We start from the raw sequence: 19,362 nt of genomic DNA, 5'->3' as shown, positions 1-19,362 counted from the left end.
CATGGTGAAGAATGATGTATAATTTTTGGTTGATTTTCCTGATTTCATCAATTACTTGTAGCAAACAAATTTCTGTGTACATTAACTGTTTTTTTATCATCTAAAACAATGGTTGTGACATGCTCAGTGGGCCTTGTCTATGTAGTGTGTACTGTAGTGTATTCCTTTCTGTGAGAGATTAAAAGAAATTGTGGATCTTACAAGAATAAATGATAAATGGAATTACACATGCATGTTATTTAGTGGGTACAAAATGTGGTCAGTGACTTTCTTTTTTTAAAACAAAATTACGATATATGACATGTAAAATGGCAAGACAGTTAGCAGCAGAATATAATATATATTACTGAATGACTATCATAGTTTATGGTTCACAAACCCAGTTGCAGGTTGCCTATCTAACGAGTTCCACATACAACAAAAATTTGATTTCCAATATAAGACAAGTATTACAGCTAGAAACTGTGCATATGTCTTGAGGCAGTGTAGTTCACCACATGTAAATACCCACATTATATTCACCCAGTATTTGAGAACAAGAACACTCAGTGGTTTGCAGCACATAGTTTACCAAACAATGGAAAATCCAGAATGGAATGTATCACCATATAGTGGAGATGCTGAGTCACAGATAGACACAAAAAAACACTGTCACAAGTAAGCTTTTGGCCATCAAGGCCTTCGTCAAAAACAGACAACAGACAGACACATCGCACCGCCCTCCCACATGCACATGTGTGTGTGCAAACACAACTCACATACACGTGACTGCAGTCTCTGGCAGCTGAAGCCATACATAGTTTAAAACTTTTATGGAGCTTTTTCTTGCTGACACTCCCACAAAATGATGAAAGGAAAAAAAAAAGTTTATTGCTTACTATATGTTTAATGTTCATGTGGATAAAACTGCTCCATCAGGCATGACATTTTAATCTATGACTTCTGTAATACTAATGTGATTTGCAACACATTGGGCAGACAGCTACCACATATACCACTGAATGTATGTCCAAAATTATACAAGTGTATGGTCCACAGTTCATAGATATGATGTCATAAACATTGAGGCATGTGAAAAACTAGCTTTTGCTTAAAATGGAGTGCAAATTATCCAGACTATACTCATCCATGGTATGATAATGGGAGCACTTGGTGACTTATGACAAACTTTGAACATAATTTCATACTTTTTCTAAACTTTTTCTCACTTACATGCTTACTTATCACATTATATCATTTGTAATAAGAAGTTTGAAACTGTTTTGTACCTGGGAGTTTGGTCCTTTAAAGAACTGGGGCATTACTGATAGCTACTAAAAGTGAATCTTATGATTCAATGAGGTTATAAAGTTTTCAGGAAGGTGAAGAGTCACCAGAAAGAGCAGAATAGAAAAAGTTATTGCTGTCAGTACTGTAGTGTGACTTTCTTTGGACAGCCATGCTTGTATGAAACAGAATGACTTTCAAATAAATTAAATATTTTTTCATTCTCTGATACTTGTAATTCACTATAAAGGAGTAGACGATTATGTTATCAAGGGAACATGAAATGTAATGAATTTGCTTTGTTATTACTTTTATCGGTTATGTTTATTTACAATAATTCAATGTCATATAACTTAATTCAGTTGAAAATAGTCATACAAACATGTATGTATGTGTGTGTGTGTGTGTGTGTGTGTTTTGCCTGAACATTGCACCTCCACTTAGACGTGTGGATACACTAATTATTTTCCATGGTTCTTGTAAAACAATCATAAACAAGTAAGCTCAGAATCAATGCATTCCATTAGTTCTTACAACCATTGCCTGTCTCAAGGAATTGTAGACTGAATTTAAAACAACAGACTTCACACGATGTGTCAGTACTCTTACAGTGTAAAACTGGAACCTGTTAACAAATCAGATCAGAGAGTCTGTCCCAACAGAATGTAAAAGAACAACATTATTTAACAGAAACACTTTTATATGCAAATTACAAGACTTCATAACAAGAGAATGAAATTAAGAAAACAGTGAATGAAGTTTTAGTGAGTGATGGTCCAGCCCATGCCATGTATGTAGACAGTTTACTTAAAAAGGCCTTTCCTATTTCCCTTTTTTATAATCTCCTATTGTTTTACTTTCATTCAAAATGGTTTACTCAAATTACAGGAAAAAATAAGTTAATGACAAAATGTGAAAGCTACCTCCTTACCTCTGTGTCCCAGAAAATATCTATGTGATGATAATTGCCATCATTTAATCTTAAAGTGTTATTTATCTTCAGTGAAACAACTCCTGAACCAAAGTCAATTAACATTTTTGGCAAACCTCCTTCTAGCTCCAGGGAAATAAAATCTATCAGTAACAGAAATAAGTATTAGGACATTTCCTCTACACAGAAGGAAATTATTCCACATATCAAATGACAATGGTACTATACATTTTTAGTGATATGTGAAAGAATATTAGCACATTTAAGATCATTTATTTTTTGTAAAAATTTCAAGATAACCTGATATTACAGCCTGACCACTGCCTGGTGGAGCAACAGGTCCATTGTACAGTAACAGTCCATTTGCTTCTGTTGTTCTGAATTCAATACTGAGATGTGATTTGTCGCAGGTGCTAAGAGGAGAGTACCATGCCCATCCATCCCCTTGGAAGCTTCTTGTTGTTCCTTGACATTTTGGACCACTGTAACCAGATGGGCATAAACAGCTGAAAAAGACAATGTTATGTAAACTGTATAACCTAAACCTTCAAGGAAGAAGAAAAAAATCTATTTCATAAAAATGCATCTTACAGTGAATCATGCTGTCTAAGTATTTGTGGATTATATTTCAAATATTCAATAAGTTTCAACCAAAATTAAAGTACTATTAACATAGTATCCCTTCCACCCCTCACCCCCCACCCCCACTCTCTCTCTCTGTCTCTCTCTCTCTCTCTCTCTCTCTCTCTCTCTCTCTCTCTCTCTCTCTCACACACACACACACACAGAAATGAGAAAGAGAGCATCACTTGGTATGTTTGATGGGTGACTCCCCAGTGCAGGTTTAACCACCTAATCAGAAAGTGGATTTTTCCTCCTCACACAGTGCCTCACTTCCTCACAGTGTGTGAGAGTTGTTTTTCAAGTGCATTTGTTGAGTGTACATGACTGTGATGTATGTTAATTTGAACACACCCAAAAGTGTCTGTGTGTCATTGTGCTGTATAATGATGAGTGAAGGTAGAGGATGAAACCCAAAACTAGTAGAAAGCCTAGTCCACTTTAATAGCACCAAAGAACCCCACACTGAACATCTGCATCCAATGGATGGATCACCATCAACAGTGTCACCTGCCCTCACTTCACCCTCACTTGATGAAGTCACTGTGGGGAGGTTTACAGTTTAATTCAGTACGTTAGCACAAAATCTTGTGATCAAGGACTCTACACCACCCTCTCACCTTCCCCTTTTGACCAAACAACAGAGGTGAAAATATCTTCCAGCACCAGGACTCAAACTGGATACCTCCAAGTTAAGCACAGTTAGACAGGCATATGTTAACAACTTTGGCCTCTCTCTCTCTCTCTCTCTCAATGGGATAAAATAACATGAATACTAGGATAGATTGATGTAAACCACATAGCAGGCACACACACACACACACACACACACACACACGTTCTACCTGTGACAACATGCAGGGAAGTCGTGGGGCCAGGGATGATGGGCAGCTAGGTGCAGCTTCATGACAGGAGGTGGAGGTATGGGAGGGGGGGGGAGGGGTAGGAGAGAAGCAGAGAAAGGGAGGCATCTGTGCAGGTTAGCTGGGGAACAGAAGATGTGTAAGGCTGAACTGGAAGAGGGGAATAGGACAGAAGCAGGCAGAGGAAAGGGGGGGGGGGGGGGGGGAGTGGGTTATTCTGACTTGAACAACTCAGAGAAGCACTTGTAGGTGGCAAGGATCCAATTGTAAGGACTGTGAAGCACCTATTAAAGTCAAGCACATCATGTTCTGCAGAATGCTATTTAACCTGGTGGTTCAGCTGTCTCTTGGCCACAGCTTGGCAATGGCTAAACATTCATGTGGATATTCTGATGATTAGTGGTCCTGCCCTTGTAGAATGTTGTGCATTGGTTGCAGCTAAGTTAGGAGGCTATATGGATGTTTTTGTAGATGGCCCTGCCTCAGATGACGTAATAACTGCCTGTGGCAGAAGTGACGTATGTGGTAGTGGGAGGATGACTGGGACAGGGCTTGCATCTGGGTCTATTGTAGGGATATGAGTCATGAGACAAGTGGTTGGGAGCATAGGTGGAGTAGAGATGGTTAGATATTGTACAGGGTGGGTGGCAGAATACTACTCCGGGAGGGGTGCGGAGGATAGGATATTTCTTATTTCAAGGCAGAATGAGAGATAATCAAAATGCTGGCAGAAAATGTGATTAAATTGCTTGAGTCCTGTATAGTGCTGAGTCAAAAGAGGAATGCTCCTCTGTCACCAGGCTGTTGGTATGTCAGGAACGGTATGCAGATGATGAGACAAGGCATCAGAGAACTGTTTCTGGACATGCTTGGAAGAATAATTTCAGTCTGTGGAGGTCTCAGTGAGACTCTTGGCATATTTAGAGAAGAACTGCTCTTCATTAAAGATGCAACAATCGTGAATGGCTAGGCTCTATGGAAGGGACTTCTTGGTGTGGAACTGGGGGGGGGGGGGGGAGCTGTCAAAGTGAAGATATTCTTGGCAGTTGGTAGGTCTGATGTGGATGAAGCTTATGCAGTGATAGCTGTACTTCTGCTGGTGGAAGTAAAGCTATGAGAATCAGTCATGAGTCATGCTTGAATAACTCAATCAGTAAAACACTCGCCTGGAAAAGGCAGAGATCTTAGTTTTGAGTCCCAGACCAGCACACAGTTTTAATCTTCCAGGAAGTATCAAATCAGTGCAAAATCTGTTGCAGAGTAAAACTCACAATCCGTGAGCCTTTTGGGCAGATCTTTCAATCCTAGGACTATCTGGAAATTGGAGTCATTTTCTTCATCCCAACAAGACTTTTTGAGTAAAAAGTGCAACTTCCAAACTCGGAAGCTACAACACTGTTTGCTCCTGGCACAAACTCCACCACATCAGATATGTGACAGAGACAACTGCTGCTACATCTAGGATTTCCAGACTCTAAAAGTGACTAGAGCAATGTGGTGCAGATGTCTCCATGCCATCATGCCACCACATATCTTACAGGACCATCCACTGTTGCTTTCAGCAGATCGCTGGAATATTGATAATGGAAGACAGAAAGTATTTACAGAGATCTGAAACCCTGATATGCTTGCATAAAAATTGCCTGTGTAGACTGTGCTTTATTTCTTAAAAAATGCTTTTCGGTAGATTGTCATCATCAGATCTGTCATAAAACATATACTTAGTAGACATCAAAATAAAAATTTTTCTTTCTGAAGTATATTTTATCTCCCATTTGTCCTTTGCTTATTTTATTTTATTTCATTTTGTATGAAGTGTGCTTTGTGTCATTTTATTGCAAATCTGTTTCATATTATCTGATCCCTATGGAAATTCATGTTTGTTAAAGTTTTATGAGATCTATAGATATGTATATGGATAAATCCATACAGCTGCTTTATTAACTGTTTACTGAAGTATGGAAACACAAGTATAAAATATATTATTAATGTAATTTGCATTTGACATATGTTTGAGCCTGTTATACTTCAATAACATAGACTGCACTTTTAATGTTAAAACTGCCAGCTAGTGGCAGATGTACAGTTTACTTTTTTAACAGTGACTCTGTTAGTGCCAGTATGCATTTACTTAGTATTATCATGTACTAATTGACATAACATACATTGATACTCTAAGTATTTGGTATGTGTCTTTCATATCTGATGCTGTATATTTTTCTTTGACCAATTAGTTAGCACACCTTCTTTCTAGTAATGTGTTAAATAATGCTATTCCTGTCTTTTTTTCCTTTTTTGTCTTATGATAGATCTGATGATGGCAGTCTATTGAAATGCATTATCCATTTGAAGAAATAAAATGTGATCTAGACAGACAATTTTATATAATATACTTGGAAGAACTGAATCAGGCTGGCTCCAAAGCAAACAAATACATGGAAAACCTGGACATAGGACTTTAATTTTTCCTTTTGTTTTACTGTTTGTCTATGTTTCTGTTTGTAATTATTAATGTAGCAGAGCTGAATATTTGTGATATTCAAAAAGTGTCAAACACTAAAAAATAATGAAAATGAATTGTTGCAGTATCACCAATAATGAGCAGGAATGTATTCTGTACTTACCTAATACTATTTCCTCTCCAGAGACATGTGCCACCATTATAACAGACACATGTTTCAGCTTTTGCAACATTTTGCATTTCACAAATACATTCTGCTGTCCTCTTCATATCAATTCCCACAAGAGCAGTTCTGTTTGTATCTACCAGGTTTGGTAACTTGCCAATTCTCACAACATTTGAACAACTGCCTCTGCACCTGTGTTCCTCCTGGAGACATTCATCTATGCCAACCATAACAATACTAATACCAGAGTCTCTTTCTATCTGTGAAAACAATGAGAATATGTTTACAGATCATATTTTGATATATTTGGGTTAAAAGTGAATAATAACAGTTTGCTGCCACAGATATACAAATAGAAATGTGAATATGAAACATCACCATAATTATCATTTGCAGATTATATAAGTTACACTCTACAGAAATTTACTTTGGTGAAGTAGTGAGCAATATCCACAACAGAAAAATCGTCATTGTGTAGGGGTCATTCAGTAATTAAAGAGATAGACCATTGTGCAGCAAAAATTATTTATTATGTCAATAAAATTTTTTGTCAATTTTTACATGTAATCCCATCAGCAGTTAGGCAGTTGTCTAATCTTATTATGACTCTATTACCTTTTCAGTGAAGAATTCTTTACACTGATCTCAAAACCAGTTTTGTTCTTTTTCTGCAACTCTTCATTGCCATTGAACTTGATATCACACAAAGCATCTTTCATCAGACCAAACAGATGGAAATCTAAAGAAACTACATCACAGGGATGTAAGGAGGAAGGAAGTGGTAGTAGCAGAGTGACCAACTCTCCCATGCTTCATGAGATTTCCAATATTATAACATTTTTTTTTAAATCCTCCTGATTCCCTTATTGACCGCCTGATTCTGCTGCATATTTTGTCAGTGATCACTGTTATAAATGTTAATCCTGAGGAGTATTAGTGACAGTTCAATTTTCCTGACATATTTTGAAAGTTTTCTCATAATAATCAATACTATTGTTGACATACAGCCTTTTTTCTGCTTATGCATCTATGGAAAAAGAAATGGCGTAAAGAAATGCAAGGAATGGAGAAAGAATGACATAGCCTACATGTATAGAGAGGTCATGGATAGGGAAATGTTTAGTTGTTTCTCGGTCAGTACTGGCAACTCACAAATTGCTCCCCTCCTACCTGTCAGAAGCTGTGAATAAATAATACACCAAGTTGACCCACACAATGTATATTCCTCAATATTAAACTCTTTTTCAGACCCAGGATAGTGATTTCCATTCTTTATGTAGATTTTTATTAGTGCTAGTACTGATATTATGCATGGAGAGCTGCATCAAACCAGTCTCAGGACTGAAGACCACAACAACAACAACTGATATTATGTACTTAGCTACTAGTTGGAAAAAGAGGCATATTTATTTATTTACATAGTTTATGCCTACATTGGAGCACTAAAACAAACATAATACAACAGATTCTACAATGATTAAGTTTAGGTCTTAGCAGTCAGCAATTTCTTCATTTTCCAAAATTTCTTCATTCGCTGTGATCTGGCTGCTCGTTAAAGAGACATATTATTTACCACAAACTTCATGAAAGAGTTAATATACTGAAAATAGATTTTAGAACTTACACCACAAACGAGTCTTATTGCACACTACTGTACTCTCAAACCTTTCTCTGAGTTTATGGAGTTATCCCAAAATAAGATACCGTATGACATGATAGAGTAAAAGTGATCAAAGCATGCCAGTTTTTTATATTTATACCTCCATTGTCACTCATTCCAAGAAAATGTGATGTAGTTGTGCACTTCAAATTTATTGCAACTAAATCTCTCTAAACCTCCTATAAGATCATTGTCAGATGTTAGTCACCTCTCTTAAACCCATTATCAAATATTGATCACCCTAGGCAGAAGCTCCCCATCCACTCTGCCAATAGTTTCAAGTATTTGTTTGCTATATGAAGTTGAACTTTATTGTGAAGAAAAAAATATGCCTTTTCTCTGCCATACCAGACATTTGTTCTCCAGTGCAAGCTTTACTTTTTTCGCAATAATGCCTGAGTAGTATAGGCTGTTGGTAGAGCATTGCTGCCCCCCCCCCTTCCCCCCTCCATCCAAATGATTTTTGAGAAATGCAAAATCTCTTTTTCCACCAACTTTCCTGAGAACCCACTTTACACAAGTCTTATGGTAGTTGAGTTTGTTTTGAATGATCTAATGAGTTGTGCTAACAGTTACTCAACAGTTTTGAACAATTTGTTCAACTTTAAATTGTCAGTCTCCTTGGATAAATGAGTCAAATTCTTGAAACTCTGAAGTTGGTACTGCTACCAGGCACCAGAGCAGTATTCACCAGTTATGGTGTTGTGGTTAATTTTACTTTCTGACGCACACATAAAATTCACATGGTTTATGCAACTAATGCAATTTGTATGTTCATCCAAGAGAATACACCAGGATGGTTGCACATTTTCTAAAATTAAGAACTGGTTCATATAATGCTGTTCTTCAAAAGTACTTTAAATATTTATGCATATGCTGACTGAATAAATGACTAACACTCCCCACATTGGGAACCTTGTGAAGAGTATCCCAACTAAGACATACAGAATTTTCAGTGTCCTGTATTATATTTATTTGTCTGTTTAATTACTGAATGATCCTTCGTAAATGCTTTGGGATTATGTTTTCTGTTTGTCCCCTGACACCACTTCATTGAAAATATGCCATTGTTAGGTCGTCTCCAACAGAGAGCAGCACATCACAATAATTTCCACAACTGGAGCAGACGTAACACTTCCATACATCTGTATGCAAGTGGGTATTGTCAGCTCATTCAGACAGAGGTCAATTTCAATTACAATAATTAATAATCAAATATGTGACTTAATCAGACAACTTACCTCCTGCCAGTGCTTTTGAACAATTCCATTTAATCTCATCGGTTGGTACACATAAGACCCACAGAAAGAAAAATGTACATCTGTGATAAGAGGATGCTGATTTCTTAATTGTACACTGAAAATGCATACATTATCTTTCTTTATTTTAAATATTTTAGCTAGTTTTTCTTGCAGCAAGTCTGCTTTACTTTTTTCACTGATGTTTGTCTGAAAATAAGAGATATACTATGAAGTAAGAGATTATTCAGTTTTTTACTGACATATATCATGAACAAAAAATGCTGGCAAGAAGGGCCACAGTGCTGAATGCCGATGAGCTGGCTATTCAGCCCAGAAATTTTCATTCACAATATATTAACATTGCTGTGTATTGCACAGCAAGAAAAAATTTATTTGTTTATTTATCCATGAAATCACTTTCATACACAGGAATAGTATATAATTACTTATCTTCCTATCTGTGTATTCTAGATTTTTGTTTTGAGCAAATACTGCAAAATGAAAGTTGTTCTTTAATACAACACAGCAATATAACTACCTGTGAATATGACAGGCATTTAGTTGACTCATAGTGTGCTAAATAAAGTTAATGCTTGTTTGAACAATGGAAAATCCAGGATGGAATAATGACAATATTATGAGAAGGATAGATTGCTACTCACCATATAGAGGAGATGTTGAGTTGCAGACTAGCACAACAAAAAGACTGCTAAACATGTGACCTCTTGGCCAAAATGTCTTCTTCTAAAGTAGACAACAAACACACATTCACATAAGCACAACTCACACACACACACATGACCACTGTCTCTGTGCACTGAGGGCAGACTGTGAGCAAGTGCTCCAGTCTGGTCACAGACTTCACTAACCCCATCGAAGTCAGACCTACCTGTGAAAGCTGTCATGTGATCTACAAGCTAGGCAACAACTACTATGCTGAATTCTATAAGGGTATGATAACCAACAAGCTATCTGGTTGTACGAATGGCCATTGAGAAACTGTGGCCAAGCGACAGCTGGACCACTCAGTTGCCGAGCATGCTCCTCGCCATAATGTTCTTGACTTCAGTGAATGCTTCACAGCTTGTGCCATCTGGGTCCTCCCTACCAACACCAGCTTTTCTGAACTGCGAAGGTGGGAACTCTCCTTGCAATATATTCTATGTTCCCTTAACCTCCCTACCCTCAATCTTCACTGGTCCCTGTCCTTCATCCACCTAATCCCTCCCCTGCTCCAACACCAGCACTACACAGTCTTCTATTCCACAAACACCTTGATAGTCTTTTTTCCTTTTATCTACTTTTTTTGCTCCCCCTACACCTTCCTCCACATCTAACCTCATGACTACACCCTGCTGTCCCCAGCATATCCCTGCATGCTCTGTAATGGATCATATTATTTTTTTCCTCTTCATTCTTTTCTTTTTATATATACATACACAATTATGAAGCCAGCAGTAAAGTAATAAGTTATTTTATGGAAAAGGTAAAGTTTTCATAAAGAGAAGAGTAGAGATACACTCTTCATTTGATTAATTTCTGTATCTTCACCTGTTCATCTATTTGTCTCTATAAGTGGTATTGGGAAGATGTGTGATGAGTTCTACCATGCCAGTATTGTTCAAAAATGTGTATTCCAAGCATACATTAAAAAGTGTTATAAAAGTTATTAGGGAGACCAAGTTTATATATAGATATTTATATAAACAACCTCATGTGTTCATCATTTTGCCCATGCCAAGAATCCTGCACCAGGAGGATCAAAGCAGACAAGAGGAATTTGAGTGAGCACTGGAGGAGTGATCCAGTAAAAGCATTGTCATATTGTCATAACCAGCTCTATGCACAACAGAGATAGAGAGAAGTAGTACGTAAATTTAAATGATGAATACTGATCTTAAATGTATTGAAATAGAAGGTCTGTTGGTATTAGTGCCAGTTAAGATTCACCCAGGATATGCGTACCTTTCAATTATTCTTTCCAATTAAGTTTTTTTAATTATTCAAGCAGCAATTCTTAATCAGTTTCCATTCCATTTCATTATTTTGCCTGCCCCCCCCCCCCCCCCCCCCTCCCTTTATATGCCACTGGCAACCGTTTAAAGGATGGTGCTGAGGGAAATATGAACAGACCTTTCAGTTGTACAGATAAAAAATTTTTTGAGGTGAATGATTCATTTTATCGTTACAAGAAACTAATGAGACTTTTGTTGCATGTCCATGAGATTGGGACCAACAAAAACTTGAAGGAGTAAATTAAAATTAAATGCTACCTACAAACAAGTTGCACTGGGAATAGCTATAAAGGTAGGAAGCTGCTACACTGTATGCTTACACGGCCGCACTTGGTGCTGTCTCTCTCGCATTAGGTAATCTCTTATCTTTCCAGTTAATATCCTTTACAGAAAGTGCATTTGTGAAGAAAAAACAAACATTTGTATAAAGTTGACAGTAAAGTACAAGACAGCTCATCAAGTTCTATAAGACTGTATCAGAGAATAATTAGGTTCATTAGTGAATACGCAGATAAACCTACTTTAATTGATAAGTACCGATACCAACAAAATTTCATTTTTGAAAATTTTTTTCATAATATTGTTAAACACTATTCACAATGTAGTCAAAGGAAATGGCTATTGTTGAAAACTCATTACAAGATGTAATATGCCAAGATGCCGGAAATCCCAGCTTGGCCACAGTTGAAAGTAACGTGCCAACTCGTAGACCGGTGGAGGTTGGCGTCCCATTACTAAAAACTGATGACACCAGTAATATGACTAATCATGATGTCACTTTTATGATGCTCAATGAGACAATTTCTCATTTCTCATCAAGAAACATTTTTTCAAACAGTGAAACTGAAGCGCGTGACAATGAAACTTCCTCTGAGTATTTGTTCATGACGTCACAAACGCAAGAACAGGAAACAGTTCATAAAAGCAATGTAAATACTAGTGACATCCACAATTTGACACAACTTGTGCCGCCAGCTGGAGTGGCCGAGCGGTTCCAGGCACTGCAGTCTGGAACGCGCGACCGCTATGGTCGCAGGTTCGAATCCTGCCTCGGGCATGGATGTGTGTGATGTCCTTAGGTTAGTTAGGTTTAAGTAGTTCTAAGTTCTAGGGGACTGATGACCTCAGTTGTTAAGTCCCATAGTGCTCAGAGTCATTTGAACAACTCGTGCCACTAATAACACAACAGTTTACAAAGAAACACAAATTTCAGGAAATTGTAACATAACAGTTTACAAAACAACAGGAATTTCAGCGAAGTGTAACACAACAGCTTAAGGGTATAGGACAACAGTTTACATGCCAGAATAAGGAATTTAACGATTTCAAGAATAGCCTCAGTCAACAGTTCAGTGAAATGAGCAAAACTATATGCACTGAATTATTTGACAAACTATCCGGGAAGCTGACAGAGCTAGGCAAAAACCTAAAACAAGAAATAATTACCGACATAACCTGCAATATAAATATATTAAAGGAAAAAGTATCACCCGTAGATGATAAACAGGAACAACTTGCAGGTGAGTTACAAAACATTAGTTAAGCAAATTATCAAATTCAGGAGACTTGCAATCCCAAGTGGATGCATCAGTAAAAAATGTGACGATGCAGTCAGTGAGCTGCAAGACGTATGCAAAAACTTAAGTACAAAAGTCAAGGTAAGAGTAGACCAGTTAAATTTAGAGTCAAAATTTGCCAAAAAAACAAAGAGATAAGATATATGCAGGTGTAAAGGGAATAACTGAAAAAGCTGATGCCGGGATGCTGGATAAGGGCAGGACCCTTGCTGAAAAGGTAGTGTCAGAGAGCAAAATTTATGTAGATACTGTAGAAGAAGCTCTAAAAAAGAAAGAAAGTCAACTTCTAGCTAAGATAGATTGAGGTTTAAAGGAAACAGAGGAAAGGTTATGAGGCAGTATTGCTAAAACTACTGACATTTCAAAACAACATTTCATAGAAAACAAAAGCTTGCTTTTAGAGAAGTTAGATACTTTCCCTGGTTACCCACAACATGGGGCTAGCCTGTCGAAGGAAAATAGTGAAGGTTGCAGAATGCAGCAGCGCTTGCCAGCAGCTGTAACTGTCGAACAAGTGCATTTGCCATGTGCTACACTACAAGCAAACATAAACATGCCTGTCACTGATAGTATGGCGTGTTTGTCAACATTACTTACAGATGAGGGATTACTCAGGCATTGGAAATTTCTGATATTTACCTCTGAAGGGAAAAGAACTCACCCTATGGTCTTTATCAGGGCATTTTGAAATGTTTTAACTCACACCAGGACTGAAGTCCAGAAAATCAGATTTGTTGTTGGATACACACAGGGTGACGTTCTGCTATGGGCTATGGATATAGCGGAATGTTGCCACTACTATGAACAGTTTGAGAGAGCCTTTCTGGATAAATATTGGTCTGAGGCCATACAAGAGAGGCTAAGACATGATGTATTCAACCCAGTTCCATTCAATACCAAACATGAAAGCATAAGGGTAATTTTGAAAAATATTTGAATAAATGCAGGTACTGGACAAACCCAGTATCTGAAGCTCATGTGTTGAAAATTTTAAAGAGCCATCTTCCTGCCCACATAAGGGAAAAACTCGTTACCTTTCCAGAACATGACACAGAATACATTCTGTCTATACTGGACTCAATAGATTTGATATACTAAGAGAGACCAGTACAATCCAAGCTTGTTAATATGCAGATACCACCACAGAGATATATGGACCAACAAATGAACAACGGATTCGTAGTACAACATGGAAAGCAACCTTACCCCATACAGACCTATGGCAACAGTAATGGTAATCACAATGGCAATGGAGAAAGCCATCAATAATCAGCGAATCACTTGGCAAACACAAAACAATACCAGACAGCTGAATAACCCACAGACAGCAGGATTTGGCCAGCAAAATAATGCACATATGCCGAATAATGCACAGAGGCAAAGAGAATTTCAGTGGAGATCCGCTCAGGATACTAATTGACATAATCAAACACCAACAGACAGTATAGTGGAAGTTATGTGTAACCCAGAGACCAATGCTATCGTGACACTGGAAAACTTGAACTGATCATGGTAGGGCCTTGTTCTGTGGCCCTGGAGGAAAGTGGGAGCACGAGCTTGATTGGCACTTGCTTTATCAGATACGATCAAGGTAGTGATGTAAGAGATGATCTGTATCAGGGTAATGAGGGTACACAGGAAAACATGACAGAAAACAAGGTACAAGCTACTATTAAAGCAAAGATATTTGATCTTGATTTACCCATTGTGCTTAACTCAAGTGCTACAACTACTTTGCTGTCACAGTGATTTTTTCAAGAACTAATGAAACGTGGGCTACCCACACTCCCAGTGCAAAATTGCAAGGTACAAACTGCCACTGGTCAGAAATCAGAAGGAGTCAAGATAGGAGCCTTAATTCCCATACAACTGGACAGGTTTCTGTATGATGCAATTTTTTGATAGTAGAGAAATTAGTAGTTGATTGTTTTATCAATTTGGGTACATTTAGGATATACCAAGTATAAACTGATTTCACTGTAAATAACCATTTATTTGTACTTGATGTAATGAGGGGAAGTACTAATAGATGTAAAACTGAAGTTACTCATGACTTTGAAGTTCAATTGGTAAATCCCATAGTTATGTTTGTCAATACATACAATAACAAAGAGGCAGGAGAAGAAGTAAACATTGACACAATAAGAAAAAAAGGTAAGTGAATCAAAGTGCTTGCCTCAAGAACAGAAACTGGAACTTAGGGCAGTGATACTTGCTTATATACATGTATTTGAAAAAAGATCAAGTAGGATTTTGTGTACAAAATGGAAGTGTATAATTGCAAAACTTTTTGTTCTACCTCATACCCTACACTATGGACAAAGAGGAAAGCAGTAAGAAAAGAGTTTCATAGGATACTGTAATGGGGCATAATACAACCATCATTTTCACCTTATTGTATTCCTATTTTGGTCATGAGTAGGCCAGACAGCAAGGTGCGATTGGTCCTTGACGCACCTAACATTAATAATATTATTGTACCAGTGTGAACACATCCAGACAATTTAGAGGAACAGCTTACGAAATTCCACAATGCTAAATTTCCTACTATAACCAACCTCCGGTCATCATATTAGCAAATAAAACTACATGAAGAAAGTAGGAAGTATACTGCCTTTGTATGTGAGGGCAGGAGCTTTGAATTTCAATTATTACCATTTGAATTGAATGTAAGTGCAGATGTATTTATCTCTGCACTTGACAGAGTGCTACGGCCCAGCTTTTGAGTAAGGTAAAAGTATATGTGGACAACCTTTTAGTTGCTACACCCACTTGGGTAGAACATCTAAGATTAATTGAACAAGTATCGAGCTGTTTTTCCAAATATGGAGTAACAGAAAATCTCAAAAAATCTAATTTCAGACAAGAAAAAGTAAAATTTTTAGAACACACAATCTTTCTGGAAGGCATACTGCCAGATTCTAAAAAACTTGATGCCATTAGGAACTGCCCTTTTCTCACAACAAGAGATAATTAAAGGCATATTTAGGCCTAGTGTAATTTTTCAGGAAATTCATCCCTAACCAACTTATGAACAGTGATGCTTTATTCAATCTTCTCTGGGAAAATAGACCTTGGTTATGGGACAAGCACTGTCAAGCTGATTTAGAGAACACCAAGCAGGCCTTATTAAAGGCTAATGTTTTATCTCAAACAGAAATGAAGGATTTTGGTTTATGCACCAACATGTCTCCTCATGGTCTGGGTGCATGCCATTTTCAAATGGTAGAAAAAGAGGGAAATCTCATCCCTAAAGTAATTATCTTCACCAGTTGCACCTTAGCAAAAGCTGAACATTCATATTCAGTTATGGAGTCGGACAGTTTGGCTGTAATTTGGTCCTTTAAAAAGTTTGAATATTTCCTTTGGGGTAAGTACACAAAAGTACATTGTGACCACCAGTCCCTATTGTTTTTGTTAACTTGTAAACTGTTACACCGACAGACTGCCAGGTGGTGTATGTATCTTCAAGAAATAGTGTACATAAAAGGAAACCAAAACATAATAGCTGATGCTCTTTCTCAATTACCATAAGGCTTAGAGGAATTCAACGATCTTTTAGAGCAGGAATGTGAAATAAGGTCTATGTTGATGGAAGACAAAACACTCCGACCATATTATGTTCACATGTGCAAACACATGGAGCAATTACAGCAGGAAGACACACACTGGAGTAAGGTAAGAGCGAAACTTGCAAATAATGGTGATGAAAAGTTAAAAAGGTTTTTCAATTTTCACAAAGGTGTTCTGTTCCATAGGAAAAATCCTGAACAAGAACAATGGCATGTGTGTTTGCCAGAGGAATATGTTGACGATTTTATCTTATACATACACAATACTTACGGCCATTATGGCACTGCAAAATGCAGTGACAAAACAGGTAAATATTGTTATTTCCCCAACCTTAGACGAAGATTATTACAGGAGGTAAGAAAGTGTATTGTTTGCCAGAAAGCAAAACATTCTAACATCTCCAAACAGACAGAAATATATCCCATTGTGGCAAATAAACCTGTAGAAGAGGCATTGTTAGATGCAGCTGGACCCTATCTCAGAGGTAAGGGGGAGTAAAGCATATAGCAGGTCTGTAAGATATTTTCACAAAATACGTGAAACTGTGTGCTGTACAGAACGATACAGCCAGTTCAATTATAAGAGGATTATATTGCGAGAGTAGGAAAACAAGAAGTCATGTTAACAGATAATGCCTCATATTTTGTTGGATGTAAATGGAAAGGGTTTGTGGATTCCAACCAAATCAAGACATTTTAGTATCCAAATGTCATCCTGAAGCATCCCCTATAGAAAGGGTGTTTAAGGAATGCAACAGGTTTGTGAGGACCTGTATACCCCATAAACATACCAAGTGGACTGAATATGTCACTCCTTTCTTACAAGTTGTTAACAATGTTCCCCATACATCAAATGGATTTACACTGAATGAGCTGATGTTCAATTGCAAACAGGTAGACGAGTGGGAAAAACCTTTGCCCAAGATACCGATACCAGAATTATCACTGGATGACAAAATACAACAAGCAGTAATCAACCTTGAAACCTGGGCTAAATACAGGAAAAGAATTTATGACAGAAAGCTGAAATGTACAACACAATTTTATATAGGACAAAAGGTGTTACTTAGAACACATCCCAAATCCACAAAAACTGGAAAACTGAACCGTAAGTGGCAACTACTATAAACTGGACCATACATAATTATTAAAATCCCCTACCTGGGAGGATACAGATTGGTACACATGAACACGGGTAAAGATAAGGACCTTCACCCACACAAAGAGTTGAGAATGTTTATATATTGAAGAAGGGCTGTACACCCTTGAAGTTGTATATATGTATAATAATATTAACAATATTATGAGACGGTAAGTTGCTACTCACCATATAGCGAAGATGCTGAGTCGCAGATAGACACAACAAAAAGATTTTCACACTTAAAGCTTTTAGCCAGTGGCCTTTGTCAACAATAGACAAACACACACACACACACACACACACACACACACACACACATGAATGCAACTCACATACATGACTGCAGTTTCAGACAACTGAAACCACACTGCGAGTAGCAGCACCAGTGCATAATGGTAGTGACGATTGGGTGAGGGAAAGGAGGAGGCTGGGATGGGGAGGGGGATGGATAATATGGTGGGGATGGCAGACAGTGAAGTGCTGCAGACTGGGTGCAGGGCAGGGGAGAGGTGGGGGAGGGGGGGGAGTGGAATAGGAGAGAAATAAATAAAATAATAAAATAAAATAAAATAAATAAAAAAAGACTGGGTGTGGTGGTGGAATGACAGCTGTGTAGTACTGGAATGGGAGCAGGGAAGGGGCTGGATGGGTGAGGACAGTGACTAACAAAGATTGAGGCCAGAAGGGTTACGGGAATGTAGGATGTATCACAGGGAAAGTTCCCACCTGCGCAGTTCAGGAAAGCTGCTGTTGGATATAGTATTTGGCAGCGTGTTCAGCAACAGGGTGGTCCACTTGTTTCTTGGCCACAGTTTGTCAGTGGCCATTCATGTGCACAGACAGCTTGTGGATTGTCATGACTACATAGAATGCAGCTCAGTGGTTGCAGCTTAGCTTGTAGACCACATGACTGGTTTCACAGGTAGCCCTGCCTTTGATGGGATAGGTGACGTTAGTGACAGGATTGGAGTAAGTGATGGTGGGAGGATGTATGGAACATATCTTGTACCTAGGTCTATTACAGGGTTATGAGCCACGAGGTAAGGAATTGGGAGCAAAATTTGTTTAAGGATGGACGGTGGAATACCACTGTGGGAGGGATGGGAAGGATAGTGGGCAGGACATTTCTCATTTCAGGGCCGACGAGAGGTAATCAAAACCCTGGCGGAGAATGTAATTCAGTTGCTCCAGTCCTGGGTGGTACTGAGTTACGATGTGAATGCTCCTCTGTGGCTGGATGGTGGGGCCTTGGGAGATAGTGGGAGACTGGAAAGATAAGGCACAGGAAATTTGTTTTTGTACAAGGTTGGGAGGATATTTACGGTCAGTGAAGGCTTTAGTGAGACCCTCAGTATATTTTGAGAGGGACTGCTTGTCACTGCACATGTGATGACCAAGGGTGGCTAAGCTGTATGGAAGGGACTTCTTGGTATGGAATGGGTGGCGGCTGTGGAAGTGGAGATATTGCTGGTGGTTAGTAGGTTTGATATGGACAGAGGTACTGATGTAGCCATCTTCAAGGTGGAGGTCAACATCTAGGAAGGTGGCTTGGTGTGGTGAGTAGGACCAGGTGAAGCAAATGGGGGAGAAGTTGTTGAGGTTTGGGAGGAATGTGGATATGGTGTCCTCACCTTCGATCCAGATAGCAAAGATGTCATCAATGAATCTGAACCAGGTGAGGGGGTTTAGGATTCTGGGTGTTTAGTTAGGATTCCTCTAGATGGCCCATGAATAGGTTGGCATAGGATAATGCCATGTAGGTGCTCATAGCCATACCCCAGATTTGTTTGTAGGTAATGCCTTCAAAGGAGAAGTAATTGTGGGTGAGGATATAGTTTGTCATGGCTA

At 38.3% G+C, this 19,362-nt stretch overlaps 1 protein-coding gene across 1 annotated transcript in view; it reads right to left on the bottom strand.

Moving 5' to 3' along the window:
• The window catches only part of LOC126195523 (neural-cadherin-like), a 390,552-nt gene that overhangs the window by 121,797 nt on the left and 249,393 nt on the right, over window positions 1-19,362 (bottom strand). The window contains exons 14-19 of the mRNA XM_049934150.1: window positions 12,348-12,370; window positions 10,548-10,561; window positions 9,210-9,396; window positions 6,306-6,568; window positions 2,498-2,703; window positions 2,198-2,340 (exon numbers count right to left, since the gene is read on the bottom strand). Of these exons, the coding sequence (XP_049790107.1) occupies window positions 2,198-2,340; window positions 2,498-2,703; window positions 6,306-6,568; window positions 9,210-9,396; window positions 10,548-10,561; window positions 12,348-12,370 (836 nt within the window). The remainder of the gene's footprint in view (window positions 1-2,197; window positions 2,341-2,497; window positions 2,704-6,305; window positions 6,569-9,209; window positions 9,397-10,547; window positions 10,562-12,347; window positions 12,371-19,362) is intronic.

The sequence above is a fragment of the Schistocerca nitens genome, chromosome 7 (assembly GCF_023898315.1).
Source record: "Schistocerca nitens isolate TAMUIC-IGC-003100 chromosome 7, iqSchNite1.1, whole genome shotgun sequence".
Taxonomy (NCBI): domain Eukaryota; kingdom Metazoa; phylum Arthropoda; class Insecta; order Orthoptera; family Acrididae; genus Schistocerca; species Schistocerca nitens.
Note: the sequence above shows the minus strand (reverse complement) of the source record. Positions and strands in the feature narration are given on the sequence as shown.